Source organism: Macaca mulatta, chromosome 1, assembly GCF_049350105.2.
Source record: "Macaca mulatta isolate MMU2019108-1 chromosome 1, T2T-MMU8v2.0, whole genome shotgun sequence".
Classification (NCBI taxonomy): domain Eukaryota; kingdom Metazoa; phylum Chordata; class Mammalia; order Primates; family Cercopithecidae; genus Macaca; species Macaca mulatta.
Genome location: NC_133406.1, coordinates 69,095,065 through 69,110,775, shown reverse-complemented (window position 1 = coordinate 69,110,775; position 15,711 = coordinate 69,095,065). Strand labels below are relative to the sequence as shown.

Sequence of the window (15,711 nt, the reverse complement as noted above, 5' to 3'; positions counted from 1 at the left end):
TTGCCTGTAATCCCAGCTACTCAGGAGGCTGAGGCAGGAGAATCACTTGAACCCAGGAGGCGGAGGTTGCAGTGAGCTGAGATCACGTCACTGCACTCCATCCAGCCTGGGTGACAACAAGACTCTGTCTCAAAAAAAAAAAAAAGTTATCAGAGAATAGTAGATACTGTTTTAGCCATCCATTTTCGCTGAGAGTACTTCTGACACCCATAGGAAATTATAAAGGTTTTCTCCTCAAGTTGTAAATTCCTTTTATCCATTTATGACATTTTCTCTATTATATACTAAATTCTATCCATCCTCACATTGATTTACTACTGTTACCAAAATACACTCAAACTGTTTGTATACACAAATATATAGGTGTATATGTATGTGTGTGTGTATATATATTTATTTGGTTGAATCTTATGAAACTGCTAAGTTTTTACCATTTTTGACCTATGAAAATAGTTTTTTTCATAGGGTTGAACCTAATGAAATCTGAATTTTAGCTGGCTAGCTATATCTTACATATTACTATGCAGTACTTTCTGCTTTACTTCATCAGGAAGAATGAAAATGCTTACCCCATTCACCAGTTCTTATGCAGCCTTGCAAAACAGTACCTGCAAACTGCTGGTGAATTTCATGAAAATACTTAGAGGTATAGTAATTTTCACATATTTAGCATTTAACTGAAAAAAAAGATCCAAACTGAGCGTATTATCTTTGTAACTACATCACCCACTACTTAACTGGAACAGCCTACCTTATAAAGATGGTTTTTGCAGACTTAAGGCCAGGTCTAGAATCAATAGGCCAAACAATAAAATATCAAAACATTTTCAACTGGGAATTCTGCTACCTCTAGGTCCTCCGTAACATTCAATATTTAGAGTGCCTGAGACACTGCGCTAAGCACCAGTAAAAGAAAAACGCCCTGGAAACTTCAAGAAACTTACCATCTTTCAAGAAATATAAAAATATAAATAATAAGAGAATATTTTTTTTTTTTTTTTTGAGACGGAGTCTCGCTCTGTCGCCCAGGCTGGAGTGCAGTGGCCGGATCTCAGCTCACTGCAAGCTCCGCCCCCCGGGTTTACGCCATTCTCCTGCTTCAGCCTCCCGAGTAGCTGGGACTACAGGCGCCCGCCACCTCGCCCGGCTAGTTTTTTGTATTTTTAGTAGAGACGGGGTTTCACCGTGTTAGCCAGGATGTTCTCGATCTCCTGACCTCGTGATCCGCCCGACTCGGCCTCCCAAAGTGCTGGGATTACAGGCTTAAGCCACCGCGCCCGGCCGCATAATAAGAGAATATTCTAACAGTTTTAAGTTTCAAACTAGGACAGAGTAAAATGTAAAAAGACAGCACTTCAGAAGTTTTAAACTGACTTCAAACGTTAAGGAAAAAGGCAAATACAAATGTGCTTTGAGTCTAAATCCAGGTCAATATGATAATCAAATGTGCTCTACTCCACGGTTCTGGCCCCAAAAAGTCCTCTTATCACCCCATAAACAGTGATTAGAGATCCTCCAGGTCAGTTAAGTCCACGGCCACTTTCAAGAACAGAGTGTCATCTTTAATGTAGGCGTTCTTGGCATTCTCCAAAACAGAATGAGCCACAAAGCGGGGACAGCCAGAGGCAATGTTCATCTCCCCATCAGGTCTTTTAAAGCTGCTGCTATTGGGGTCAGGCTTGAAGGTCTCCATAATGTTCTTTTTGCCACTCTGGTCCAGAAGCATCAGTGTCACCCTCTGCCTGAATGGCCACTGCAACAGTGAGTCAAACTCTCCTCGCATGACCACAAAGTATAGGGACAGGTGTGTCCCCTTCCCTGACCCATCCCCATTCAGGTATGCTCTAGCACAGAGCCGGTAGCCACAGCGGCCGGTGTAGAAGGACTGGCTGAAGATGGACACTGTGTGCCCATCCACTGCCTCCCTCTTCTTCATCTTGTAATCTGTCACCTTCCAAATGAGCTTTCCATTATAGCAAGTACCCTCCAGCAGTTTAAATCGCTCTTCATTTTTATTCAGCTGTGCTTTATGAATATTAATGTGGGTATCATGTTTGTTAGTTTCCTCTTCTAAAACAGCTGCAAATAAGAAAAAAAAAGATTCCATAGGCCTGAAAGTTATCTTTAAAATTTTCCCAAAGTGGAATTTTGTTACCTGAAAGAGTATCAGCAAAATCCTGACATCCTAAAGATGAGCCGAATTCATTTGTTGTAATAATATTAACTCAGGGAATATCATGTTTTGGCACACTGCCTCCAAGGAAACCTGGATGTGTATCTTAAACTCACTGAAGTGTAGAGAAGACACACTGAGCATTCAACTAGCGTGAGTCAGCATGCTGAGCCCCACACTTTTCTGACTAGAATGCTTTTAAATAGCCAAACCCTTTAATATTTTCCCATACCTAAAACAATGATCCCACCACATCTCTCCCTGAGGTTTCTCATTATTTTCCACTCTTCTTGAAAGTCATCAATCTCTGTTCTTGGAATTTGCTGACCTGTTTCCAGTCTTGGAATCTCCTAGCCCAGTCCCCCAACCCCACTTGTGGCCCTCCCTCATTTTTGCCTGAGTGGCCAGAATCTCATGATGCTTTCACAAATAGCAGATTTAGCCATTGTTTATCCTGGACAGATGTGACTCTCTATTTGGCCAGGTGTTTGGTTGTTTCATGAACACATGCAGACAAATGAGTCACCAAAAGAGAAATAAAATATCAGACATACCTAATCTTTGATCATTGTTTTCTAGCAGGGTAATTTTCTGTTTCACTGTATCAACTGCTTCCATCAAAGGCCTCAGGTCAAATTTATTTTGTTGCTGGTTAACCATTTGTAATAATTGATGCACTTGAGCTTCTAGCCAAGCTGACTTGTCAATGTGACTGGCAAAAACCTTTCATTACAAAATGGATAATCATGTTTAAAAAATTAGTTAATATTTTAGCAATTCATTGAGATTAGCATTTTTTTCAATTCAAACATATCACATTTAATCAATTAACAGAATGAAAAATACAAGCCCAGAAAATAAAATTCAGTGAGGATCACAGAGAGATGAGCCACCTAATTATCTTCCTCCTCCTCCTCTCCTACCACAGCTCCTGTTCCAAATGTTTGAACTTTTCTTTACCTAATTTTTATCCTCCCTCTGTTTTCCTCTGCTTGGTTCTCCAACCCATCTTTATATATTTATTTTCATGTTGTCTCTCCTCTTGCCCTACACTTTTTCCTCTTTTTAGAAGCCAATCTCCTGATTCACTCCTGCTTTGCTAGAAGGTGGAGAATTAGATGGAATAGGCGCACCTGTTCTGGCCTGAGCTCTATGGGTGGTACAGAAGGCCCTGAGTAAGGCCTAAACTTTTGACTGCTCTCTCAGGTGGAAGAGACTAAATAAAATTACTCCTCCCTTTCCCTGTGTGTGTATAAGATATGGCTACTCAAAGTACCCATTTTGTTTTTCACTTTCAGAATTTGATAAATTACATGAGGAATTCAATACTTTATTATAAAATAGGCTTTGTGTTAGATGACTGCCCAACTGTAGGCTAATTTAAGTGTTCTGAGCACATTTAAGGTATGTTAGGCTAGGTTATGATGTTTAATAGGTTAGGTGTATCAAACACATTTTTGACTTACAATATTTTCAACTTAATGGGTTTATCAAGACATAACTACATTGTAAGTCGAGGAGCATCTGTACATATATATGTATATACACATATGCATATACACATTATACATATTTCACATACATATACATTGTATGTATATGAGGGATGTGTGTGTGTGTGTTTAATGTATAATGTGCTGGCTAAGTATGGAAATTATAGGGCCTAGATTTTCTGGGATAACCTAAATTTCAAATATATTGCCTATACCACATGTCTTGAAATCTTTTTCACTATAAATTTTATAATCATGATAAAGACATTATTCATCAGAATTCATTTATGGTTATTTAACGTTCATAATTTACAAAGTACTATTTCTGCTATATTTTAGTGATGTTTAAAGCATTTTCTTCCCAAGGAAATTAATAGTTTCACTTGTTGACTACAAAATGCAGAACTACAGATGCTCTCAGTGAATCTGCAATCAAGTGATTAATACTGGCCCAACATTAATTAAAACCCTAATTGCTATAAATTATATAGAAGTATTGTATCAAAGTTACTGATACTGCAAAACGTACTGGGGTTGTGTAAAAGAAGATCTTTATTCTTAGGAAATACATACTGAAGTATTAACATGTAGAGGTAAAGGGCCATAAAATATGCAGCATACTTGCAAATGGTTTAGAAAGAGTATGTGCACGCACATGCACACATGCCCACACACACATACACACAAACACACGATGGGGGAGGAAGAGTGGAGGGGAGCATGAATGATGAAGCAAACGGGACACAACGTTGACCATGAGTGAATCTGGGTGGAGGTTATACAAGTGTTCTTTGCACCATCTTATTCTTACAGCTTTTCTGTATATTTTAAATTATTTCTATTTAAAAAGTTAAAAGAAAAACCCTCACTGCAATTGAAAGCCAAATCTTGGCTTTCAACAGAAAGGCCATTTCTTACCTGGATGTTTGGGAGGAAGCTTCCATTTTTGCCAAACAACTGTGCAAACTGCTTGAACTCCTTTTCAAGTTTCTTTATAGTTTCTGCTAGCTGCTGGATTTTACTTTCTTTCTGTTCTAGGCTCTTATGTAAATCAGAAATCTAATAACAGGGATGTGAGGAAAAATAAAGTCATTGAATATAACTGCATGCATATAAGTTAAAATCGTACTTGCAGGTAAGAAAGTGTTTCTAGGAAAAAATGTACAAATTTATTTCTAGGAAAATATTTACAGGTAGATTCCTATATAATTATAGGAAGATATTTACAGGTGGTTCCAAAAAGCCACATCTACAGAATTTCTCATCAGCCTTTTCTATACCTAACCTACTATGATGGTTCATCTAATGACAGACATCACTTGACTGAATTTACTGAACTGGTTCTCTTCATTCATTCAACATGGACTTATTAAGCAACCACAAAAGCCAGGCACCTGTAATCCCAGGTACCTGGGAGGCTGATGGGGGAGGATCACTTGAGCCCAGGAGATTGAGTCCAGCCTGGGCAACATAGTGACACCTTGTCTCTTAAAACAAAATAAAACTACCACGAAAGAGTACTGATCACCATACCACATTAAATGTTACATGTGCAGTATCAATAGTAATAATGGCAAAAACTTGCTGACTATCATACCCTAATATTCATTAGCTCTTGTATGCCTCAAAGAACCCTATGAGTTGCACGAATATTAGACTCATTTTTCAGATGAGGAAACAGAGGTAGAGAGTTTAAGTAACCCATCCAGCATACAAACCAGCAAGGGATAGGCAAAATGTGTAGGTAGCATATTGACAGATTTTATAATCTACTTGAAGGAAACAATTAGATACCTAAAGCTGATCCTAGACAGCTCTTCTCTTATTCCCATATCCATTCAATCTGCAACAGTTGCCAATTTTAATTTTTAACACGACAATAGAAACAAAAAGACTTACATCCATTTCTCATTTCAGCACTAGTTTCAGTCTTCATTATTTCTCCCTTGGGCTGCAACAGCAGCTTTCTAACTGGTCCTGCTCTACCCATTCTACCCACAACACACACCAGAACATAAGCTCCGTGAGAGCCGGGACTGGCATGAACCTCACAGTCCACTATGACCCCAGCAACTGGACTGTTGCCTGTCACCAGTAGGTGCTTGATAAATATTTGTTAAATGAATGAACAACATGAATGCTCTCCCTGGCTTTAGTCTTGTTCTCCTTCCATTTGTATTCCTTACTGTGACCAGAATAATATTAAGATAAAAATCTGGTCTTGAGCCTTCCCTGCATAAACGTCTCTAGTGGCTTGCTTTTACAGGTGACACTGGGCCCTACGTGACCTGCCCCTGGCTACACTTTCAGCCTCAAGCCCATTCACATTCCACATGCATCCTGCCCAGCAAGACCACACAACTCCTATTTCCCGTCAGGCCCTGCTGTCTCATACACCTCTCTCTTCATCTAAAAACTACCACTTTCTAAGCCTCCACTCACGGGTACATCCTCTTGGAAATATTTCCTTACTTGCACCACCCACCAAGACCACCTCTCAAGTTCCATGATACCCTGTCCATATTCTAGTGTATAAATCATCATTGTCACGCTTATAACTTGCTTTTTGTTGTTGTTGTTTTGGTCTTCCTCTCCACTAAATTGTTTCTTGAGACTACATCTCATTTATTTGTTTATCCTTAGAGCCTAGGACAGTGCCTGGCACAGAGAGGGCATTTGATACATAGTTTATGAATGAATGCACAAATGGCTGAGACAATCACTTGATCTCTGGCCCTAGAATCCTTTACTTAGAACCCTAGAGCTGACTTCCACCTACCTGCCTGGCCAAAAGCAAACTCCTTGTCTCTCTCTGCACCCTCACCTCTAACCTGCTCCAGTTTTGTAGTGCCCATCTCGCTTAATATCATTACCATGTCCCCTCCCTACTCAGCTTAATGCATGTCATTTACAACCTCAGAAGGTCTCCTGATACTCTCTCTTTTTCCAGCTGACATGGCCTTGGTTGAGCCTTCAACATCACCACCACCACCTCCAGTATCCTGCTTCCACCTACTATTGAAGTACTTATTATGTGTTAGGCATTGTGCTACTAGCTTAACTATATTATCCCTTTTTACCGTCACCACAACCCCAATTACAAATGAGGAAATGGGGGATGACAGAAATGAAGTAGTTTGTCCAAACTCATATGGCTAGTGTGCAGCCTGGCTGCAAACCTAGGCATTCTGGCTCCAGAGCCTTCACTCTTATCAATTGCCATGCTCTTACCAACTGTCTTGCTTTAAAAAACAAAAGCAAACAAACCGCTTTGGGCGGCTGAGGCAGGCAGATAGCTTGAGCTCATGAGACCAGCCTGGGCAACATGGCAAAACCCTGTCTCTACAAAAAAAAAAAAAAAAAAAATACAAAAATTAGCCGAGTGTGGTGGTACACACCTATAGTCCCAGCTACTCAAGAGGCTAAGGTGGAGGATTTCTTGAGTCTGGGAGGCAGAGATTACAGAGAGTCCAGATCACACCAGTGTACTCCAGCCTGGGTGACAGGGCCAGACCCTATCTCAACAAACAAATAAACAAACAATTAGCTGACCAAGTATTTTCCAATTAAGAAACCTCCATTAGCTCCCTATTACTGGAAAAAAACAATTGGTTCAAACTTCTGGTCCTTAAAACCTTTCTGAAACAAGGCAGAGAATGAATGAATGAAAAAATAATTGAATGCGCAGTGTCCAAAACTTCTTAGGCTACACAGAAGGCCACTGCAATCTGGATACAACACACTAGTCTGCAGCCTCTCTCTATCTCATACTCAGAAGTCCATTCATCCTAAAACCCCATTTCCTTGATTCATCAGCATTTCTTATGCCTCCTTGCTTCAGTGCAAGCTCTCCCTTTTGGATGTCCTTCTTCCACAACATTTTAACTGATGAATCCTTCCTCCTTCAAGAGGCAGCTTGGATGTCTTACTTTGAAAGTCTTCTCCAACTCCCCCAAAATAAATTGCTGCAGCCTCTGTACCCCAGACTGAGTTACAGCATGTCCTACAAGGCATGATAATTAACCTGTTTACATTTATGTTAGTTCTTCAAGGATAGAGGCTATGTCTTCCTTGGCTCAGTGTCCCTAGCAGCAAACATTGTACCTGACATATGGTAGGTGTTTCTTGAATGAAAGGATGGATGAATGAGGCAACTGATACAGAAAAAACTTGGGAACGGTTACTAGGCAGCATGCCTTCTACCAAAGTTACTGTTTAATCAGTCTTCCTAATTTTCTCCAGGATCTGACCCTGGAACTCACCCACCTACTTTAATAGAAAATCAGACATCAAAAAATCATCTGCAGTAGCAAACATCAGCTCCTTTTCTGAAAATGGTTTTCTTCCCTACCTGGGCTTGAAAAGTCTGATTTTCCGCTGGGTGTGGTGGCTCACGCCTGTAATCCCATCACTTTGGGAGGCCAAGGCGGGCAGATCACAAGGTCAGGAGATCGAGACCATCCTGGCTAACACGTGAAACCCCGTCTCTACTAAAAAATACAAAAAATTAGCCAGGCGTGGTGGCGGACGCCTGTAGTCCCAGCTACTCGGGAGGCTGAGGCAGGAGAATGGCGTGAACCTGGGAGGCGGAGCTTGCAGTGAGCCAAGATCGCGCCACTGCACTCCAGCCTCGGTGACAGAGCAAGACTCGTCTCAAAAAAAAAAAGAAAAAAAAAAAGAAAAGTCTGATTTTCTGAGATGTTCTAACAAAATAATTAACTTTCCTAAAAATTGCTCAATAGAATCAGCATTTATTGAGGTTAATATGAGTGCCACAGGCACTATGGCAGGCATTTGCATAAAATATCACTTGATAATCACAACTCGGTGAAATAAGTGTGGATGTATGCATTTATCAGGTTGCAAAGCTTCTCAAAGGCAGGAGTTTAGACTTACCACAAAATTTATAAAACCCATAGTGCTTAGAATAGATAGTCAACTGTTGTTTCACAGTAATATTAATGTAACTGAAACATCAAATTGCTAAGTGCCAGGTATTAACCAAAAGGTGTGTAGATAGGCTATTGAGAGGAAGTTATGGTATCTTAGTTATGGTATCTTAGAATCACAGGACATGAGTTTTGAGATTGAATTCTGCTACTTAACGATTAAAACACATAAAAATTTATCAGAGTTCAGTTATTTCATCTGTTGAATGAGGGGGAGGGACCCAAGGATCCTAACAGCACCTTCCAATTTTAATGTTCTATAATCCTGTGAGCCTGTTTGGCCACTTAACAGAAAAACATCTACCTCCAATTGACTCATACTGAAATAGAGGAGAATAGAAAAATACCAGCATAGAGCAGGCAAATCCTAGCAATTCTGTTGCCTCACTTTTTATTTGAAACTTTGAAGATTTACCTGTTCTTCTAATTGGACGTTCTTTTCTAAAACCAAACGCATGTGCTCCCGTAAGGCTGAATGCTCATGTTCCTGCAGGTTCCTCCGTTTATCCTTCAATATGAAGAGAAAAATAAGTCAGGTTGCTGAGAGGCTTCAAAAATGAAAGAGGTGGTAGGATATTCTGCTAAAATAGAATCTTAACAACTTTGCTTACTTTAGTAGTTTAAACATGCACCAGTCTCTAGTGGGTTGCAGGAAAAATGACTCCAGTGGGTCCCTTTTCCAGCTTTAGGATTCTTTTTTTTTTTTTTTTTTTTTTTTTTGAGACAGCCTGCTCTGCTCTGTCGCCCAGACTGGAGTGTAGTGGTGTGTTCTTGGCTCACTGCAGCCTCTGCCTCTTGGGTTCAAGAGATTCTTGTGCCCCAGCCTCCCGAGTAGCTGGGATTACAGGTGTGTGCCACCACACCCAGCTAATTTTTGTATTTTTAGTAGAGACGGAGTTTCACTATGTTGGCCAGGGTGGTCTCGAACTCCTGGCCTCAAGTGATCTGCCTGCCTTGGTCTCACAAAGTACTGGGATTAAAGGTGTGAGCCACCATACCTGGCCCCAGCTTTAGGATTCTACAATATCCATGAGACAGAGAATCAGGCCAATATCAAAATTCGCAGTGCTGATTTTCTTCCTTGCCCTGGCTGATTTTCTTCCTTGCCCTGGGAGTATATGACTGTGGGTTAAGCGTAGTTATTATCATCTCTCAACTATTCCCATATAAAACCTATCTCCTTCGTGGGTTATCTTCAAATCAGTTTTGTTTGTTTTTTGACACTCTGTCACCCAGGCTGGAGTGCGGTGGCACGATCTTGGCTCACTGCAACCTCCACCTGGGTTCAAGCGATTCTCCTGCCTTAGCCTCCTGAGTAGCTGGGATTACAGGCACATGCCACCATGCCTGGCTAATTTTTGTATTTTTAGTAGAGACGGGGTTTCACCATATTGCCCAAGCTGGTCTTGAACTCCTGACCTCATGATCTGCCTGCCTCGGCCTCCCAAAGTGCTGGGATTACAGGCATGAGCCACTGCGCCTGGCCTCTTCAAATCAGTTTTAAGTCAACACTAGTTCTTCCTCCTGTCAAGCACATTTCCATGCTGCCTCCAATCATGGACTGGCTGCCATGGGCAGAAGGAATGCCACCTGATTTTAATTTCAGCCCATACATATATGTTGCCCTCAAAACCACAGAATACATTTGCAAGAAGAAATGGTTGCTTTTTCCCTAATCATTAAAATATTTTTTTTGCAGACTGCCTGCCTATATTACCAGTAAAAGCAAATGTTTGTTAGGTGCATCAAGGTGATCCATGCAGTCTAACTAAATATTTATCATCAATTTCCATTTGGGTTAGGGTTGGCTTCTTTGGTGATAGGTTCCAGAGAATAACTCCCCCAGCCATTCCAAGCTCTGATGCTGAGGCAAGTTCTAGAATACAAACCAACTGGAGATTTGGGCCTGACTGTAAAGATCATTTTTAGAGCTAGAAAGCAATTCTGCACTTTTTTTTTTTTTTTCCTTGAGACAGGGTCTCACTCTGTTGCCCAGGCTGGATTACAATTGCATGACCTTGGCTCACTGCAATCTTTGCCTCCCTGGCTCAAGGGATTCTCCCACCTCAGCCTCCCAAGGAGCTGGGACTACAGGGTGCGCCACTACACCTGGCTAATTTTTGTATTGTTTGGTAGAGACAGGGTTTCACCATGTTGCCCAAGCTGGACAATTGTGCTGATGCACAAGAAAGGTAAACCCCATCCTTTTTGCGGCCAAGACAACCTCTGGTTTGATATGTGACAAATTTATAGACTCTTCATAGATTTTTTAAAAAATCATTCTCACAATATACATTTTTTCAAATGGTTTTTAAAATAAAAGAAATATGTGCTTATGTCAAACAACATAAGATGAAGAATGATAAGTAAAAGGCCTCCTCTTTCCATCTCCACACCCAATTTCCTAGTCTTACCAGAGTCAGTAAGGATATATACACATTTTTAACACAAATGAGAACATACTATATTTAATTTTTTACATATCTCATTATTTTTATCAGCTATATAAATTCTAACATATGAATATATAATTATGTAGTTGGTGTTTTAATGATAGACTTACAGGTTGTTTTTAGTTTTGGGTTGTGGGATTTTCTTGCTATACAAACAATAATAAACATCTTTGTGTGTGTTTGTGTATGTGTAATCACTGTATAATTTAAGAAAGGATATCTGTAACATAAATCCTAGCAGAAATGCACAATGTATGGATTCATTTTTTTATTTTCATAGATATAACCAAATCACCCTTAAAAAAGTGAGATATCGGCCGGGCGCGGTGGCTCAAGCCTGTAATCCCAGCACTTTGGGAGGCCGAGACGGGCGGATCACAAGGTCAGGAGATCGAGACCATCCTGGCTAACATGGTGAAACCCCGTCTCTACTAAAAATACAAAAAAAAACTAGCCGGGCGAGGTGGCGGGCGCCTGTAGTCCCAGCTACTTGGGAGGCTGAGGCAGGAGAATGGCGTAAACCCGGGAGGCGGAGCTTGCAGTGAGCTGAGATCCGGCCACTGCACTCCAGCCTGGGCGACAGAGCGAGACTCTGTCTCAAAAAAAAAAAAAAAAAGTGAGATATCATAAGATGTTTTAATCTTTGTCAATTTGATGACATTAGGTAAAATTATATTTCTTGTTATAATGTACATTTATTTAGGAGTGAAATGAGCATCTTTTCTTACATTTATCAGTCAAATGAATTTTTTTCTGGAACTGCCTATATACTATATTTCTTTGCCTATTTTTCCATTAAGTTGAGTAAGTTATTAACACTAAAGGTTTCTTTGTATATAAAGGAAAATAGTCCCCCGCTTTTTTTTTTTGTCTGATCATATGTTCCAAACTTTTCCCTCCAGTTCATTGTTTGCTGTTTGACTTTATTTATGGTACTTTAAAAAATCATATAGAAGTTTTAAATATTTATAAGTTTATCAAAATTATGGCTTCTGGTTTTATGTTAGTCATTTAAGAAAGGGCTTTTGTTGTTGTTGCGGGGCGGGGGCATTGTTTGTTTGGAGACAGAGTCTCACTCTATCACCCAGGCTGGAGTGCAGTGGCGTGACCTCAGCTCACTGCAACCTCAGCCTCCCGGGTTCAAGCAATTCTCATACCTCAGCCTCCCGAGTAGCTGAGATTACAGGTGTGTACCACCACACTCAGCTAATTTTTGTATTTTTGTTAGAGGCAGGGTTTCACCATGTTGGCCAGGCTGGTCTTGAACTCCTGATCTCAAATGATCCACCCACCTCAGCCTCCCAAAATGCTGGGATTACAGGTATGAGCCACCGCACCAGCCTCTTTAAGAATAAAAAAATTCAGCCAGGCACGGTGGCTCACACCTGTAATCCCAGCACTTTGGGAGGCTGAGGCCAGCCAGGCACGGTGGCTCACACCTGTAATCCCAGCACTTTGGGAGGCTGAGGCGGGCGGTTCACAAGGTCAGGAGATCGAGACCATCCTGGCTAACACGGTGAAATCCCGTCTCTACTAAAAATACAAAAAATTAGCCGGGCGTGGTAGCGGGTGCCTACAGTCCCAGCTACTCAGGAGGCTGAGGCAGGAGAATGGCATGAACCCAGGAGGTGGAGCTTGCAGTGAGCCAAGATCCCACCACTGCACTCCAGCCTGGGCAACAGAGCGAGACTCCGTCTCAAAAAAAAAAAAAAAAAAAAAATCACTCATCTTTCCTTCTAGTATTTTCATGATTTCTGAAGTAAACTTTCTATTTCGGAATAATTTTAGATTTATAGAAAATACAGAATGATAATACAGAGCATGACATATTTTAATACCTAAAACTCTGCTCCGTCTGGAATTTACTAAAAAGACTGAAATAGAAATCAATTTTTATTTTATTTTATTTTGTATAATTCATTGAGTATTATTTTAAAGTATTTAAAAGGTAATAACATACATATTAAAACACGATTTTAAGTCCATTTTTTTTCAGTATACTTGGTAACATACAAGGGTATATCACCATAAAACCAGGATTTGTAATCATGAGAGGAGTAACCCCAGAAGGTTCCCAAACCAGGTGGAGGCAATGGAATCAGAATTAGAAACAATTACTGTGGGCCAGGCACGGTGCTGTAATCCCAGCACTTTGGGAGGCCAAGGCAGGTGGATCGCCTGAGGTCTGGAGTTCAAGACCAGCCTGGCCAACGTGGTGAAACCCTGTCTCTAACAAAAATACAAAAATTAGCCAGGCATGGTGAAGGGTGCCTGTAATCCCAGCCACTCAGGAGGCTGAGGCAGGAGAATTGCTTGAACCCGGGATGTAGAGGTTGTAGTGAGCCGAGATTGCGCCACTGCACTCTAGCCTGGGTGACACAGTGAGACTCTGTCTCAAGGAAAACAAAAAGAACAAAGAAATAATTATTGTGATGGTTAATTTTATGTGTCAACCTGGCTAGGCTAAGGTGCCCAGTTGTTTGCTCAAAACAAGTCTATATGTTGCTGTGAAGGTATTTCACAGATGTGGTGAGAACAATTGGTAGACCTGAAGTAAGCAGATTACCCTCTATAGTGTGATGGGCCTTATCCAATCATTTGAAGGCCTTCAGAGCAAACACTACGGTTTCCTGAAGAAAAAATGCTTCTCCTCAAAACTGCAGCATAGAAACTCCAGACAGCCAGAGTTTCCAGATTGCTGAGCTTCCCTGCAGATTTTGGACTTGCTAGCCCCCACAACTGCAAGAGTCAACTTCTTAAAACAAATCTCTATATATGTATATACCCCCATTGGTTCTGTTTCTCTGGAGAACTCTAAAATAATTAGCCTTAGATTTCTCAGAACTGTAATTCTCCATCCTCGATGGAACAGAGAGTAAACTGAACTTGCCAAGCAAATTATACAGTAGAATGTATAGGCAGAAACAAAAAGTCATTCCATACCGTTACAGCACAGCCATAGTGCTTAAAAGGACAGTCTTGCTCAGCTTCAGGACATACAGCCAGGTGTTCATCCACCTACGAAATGCAGAGTCACAAGCTATAGAAATTCATCACTTATTTTCCAACTGCAGCAATCAGGGAGCCAAGGGTGGCTTGGGAAGAAGGCAAGGACCAGGAGAAGGAGAGAGGCCTGGCAAGAAAGAGCTGTGACGAAAACTGAAGAGAGTTTGCAGAAAAAGAGAAGGGAAGGCAGATATGTCATGGTCATGAGTGTAATTTAAGCCCTGGGCCCTTATATTTGGGATTTTATCAAACACAGACCACAATGATTACTAAAACTTCATCTTCCATAAAATCTACAGAGAGGATTATTTGCAGTTACCTCAGTTTTTAGAATAATCTTCGCACAATTGTTGGGACAAAATACTGGGTATTCAGGACACAAGTTTTCCTCATGATTCTGAAACAGACAAAGTATAATAAAACAAAGCCAAGGGTTATCTTTCATGGCCTCACAGTGATTACACCTGTGTCTCTTTGGGGATCTATGTCATGTGGCTTACTCTCTACAGGAAGTTATTGCCTAGTTCCAAAAAAGGATTAAAGATGTCCACTTTCTAGGTATAAATGAACTTAATTAAAATATTAAATTTTCCAATTATTTCAAAAGAAAGTCATAGAGCACAGGACTCAAAGAAGGTAGATTGGGGAACTGCCAGCATAGCTCCTTCGGGACATGTAAAAGGTACCCATGCTTTCTTTTTATGCCTACATCCTGCCTCCCCAGCTACACTGCAGAATTCAGAACGTAGACATTATCTTCACCTCCTTGTGACTCAGCGCCCAGCATTCCTTACACATACACAGCATGTGTTCAAATAACATTTTTGCCAATAATAAATGAAGACAGTGCTACCAACAAGAAGGTTTTAAGCTTTTCACAGAACTTCTCTCCAAAAAGCAAATTCTTTAGACTAATTCTGTACAAAAATAAATGCAGGAATGTTCTTCTGGCATTCCACCTGATTCACTGTGACCAGTCAGGCATAATTTAGCTCCATAAAGATGACTGTTGTGTGTGTTGTTTTTTACCTGTAGATTGATGACTACCACATCCTTTTTGCAATAAAGGCATTTTTCCTCTCGAAACTGACAGTATGCACTCAAATGCTCTTTCAGGTCTTTCCGTAGGACTGGTTCCTGGCAGTTCTCATTAGAACACTGCACAGCTTGAAATAAGCACTGCTGAAGGTGATCCTGCAACAGATAACAACAGGCCAGTGGGACCTGCTGACCAGTGTGGTAGGAGGGAAGTCAGCTGGAAGGCCCAGGGAGGGAGAGAGAACAGGGTGGGCAGCTGGGCAGAAAGGCTTGCACAGGGCAAGGCAGAGGGTAGGCTCTCAGGGGATGCTGCCCACTGCCTCTCTTGAGGAGAGGGCATGGGGAGGGATGCTTGTACCAGAGATGGGAAAGCCAGTCTTGGGGGGAATTCAGAGGACAGGGGAAGATGGGTGAGGAGGGAAGTACACCAAGTTTGTTTTAGATGATCTAATAACGTGCTCATATTCTCAGGTTAGTTCTTGGATATTTTCCTTAATTTACCAGTTCTTCAAGGACATTTTTTTGTGTGTGTGGACTCTTCATACCAACCCCCAGCATCAAGTATGGGTCTCTGCACAGCAGATGGTAAAAGGACACAG

General features: G+C 41.0%; 1 protein-coding gene across 4 annotated transcripts in view; it reads right to left on the bottom strand.

The window, feature by feature from the left end:
* Positions 1 to 1,350: 1,350 nt before the first annotated feature.
* The window catches only part of TRAF5 (TNF receptor associated factor 5), a 46,421-nt gene continuing 32,060 nt past the window's right edge, over positions 1,351 to 15,711 (bottom strand). For all 4 annotated transcript variants that reach the window (XM_028852877.2, XM_077937158.1, XM_028852879.2 and 1 more), the window contains 7 exons: positions 15,104 to 15,268; positions 14,394 to 14,471; positions 14,012 to 14,086; positions 9,031 to 9,123; positions 4,585 to 4,725; positions 2,728 to 2,896; positions 1,351 to 2,079 (listed from right to left, as the gene is read on the bottom strand). In XM_028852877.2, the coding sequence (XP_028708710.1) occupies positions 1,505 to 2,079; positions 2,728 to 2,896; positions 4,585 to 4,725; positions 9,031 to 9,123; positions 14,012 to 14,086; positions 14,394 to 14,471; positions 15,104 to 15,268 (1,296 nt within the window). In that variant the 3' untranslated portion in view covers positions 1,351 to 1,504. The remainder of the gene's footprint in view (positions 2,080 to 2,727; positions 2,897 to 4,584; positions 4,726 to 9,030; positions 9,124 to 14,011; positions 14,087 to 14,393; positions 14,472 to 15,103; positions 15,269 to 15,711) is intronic.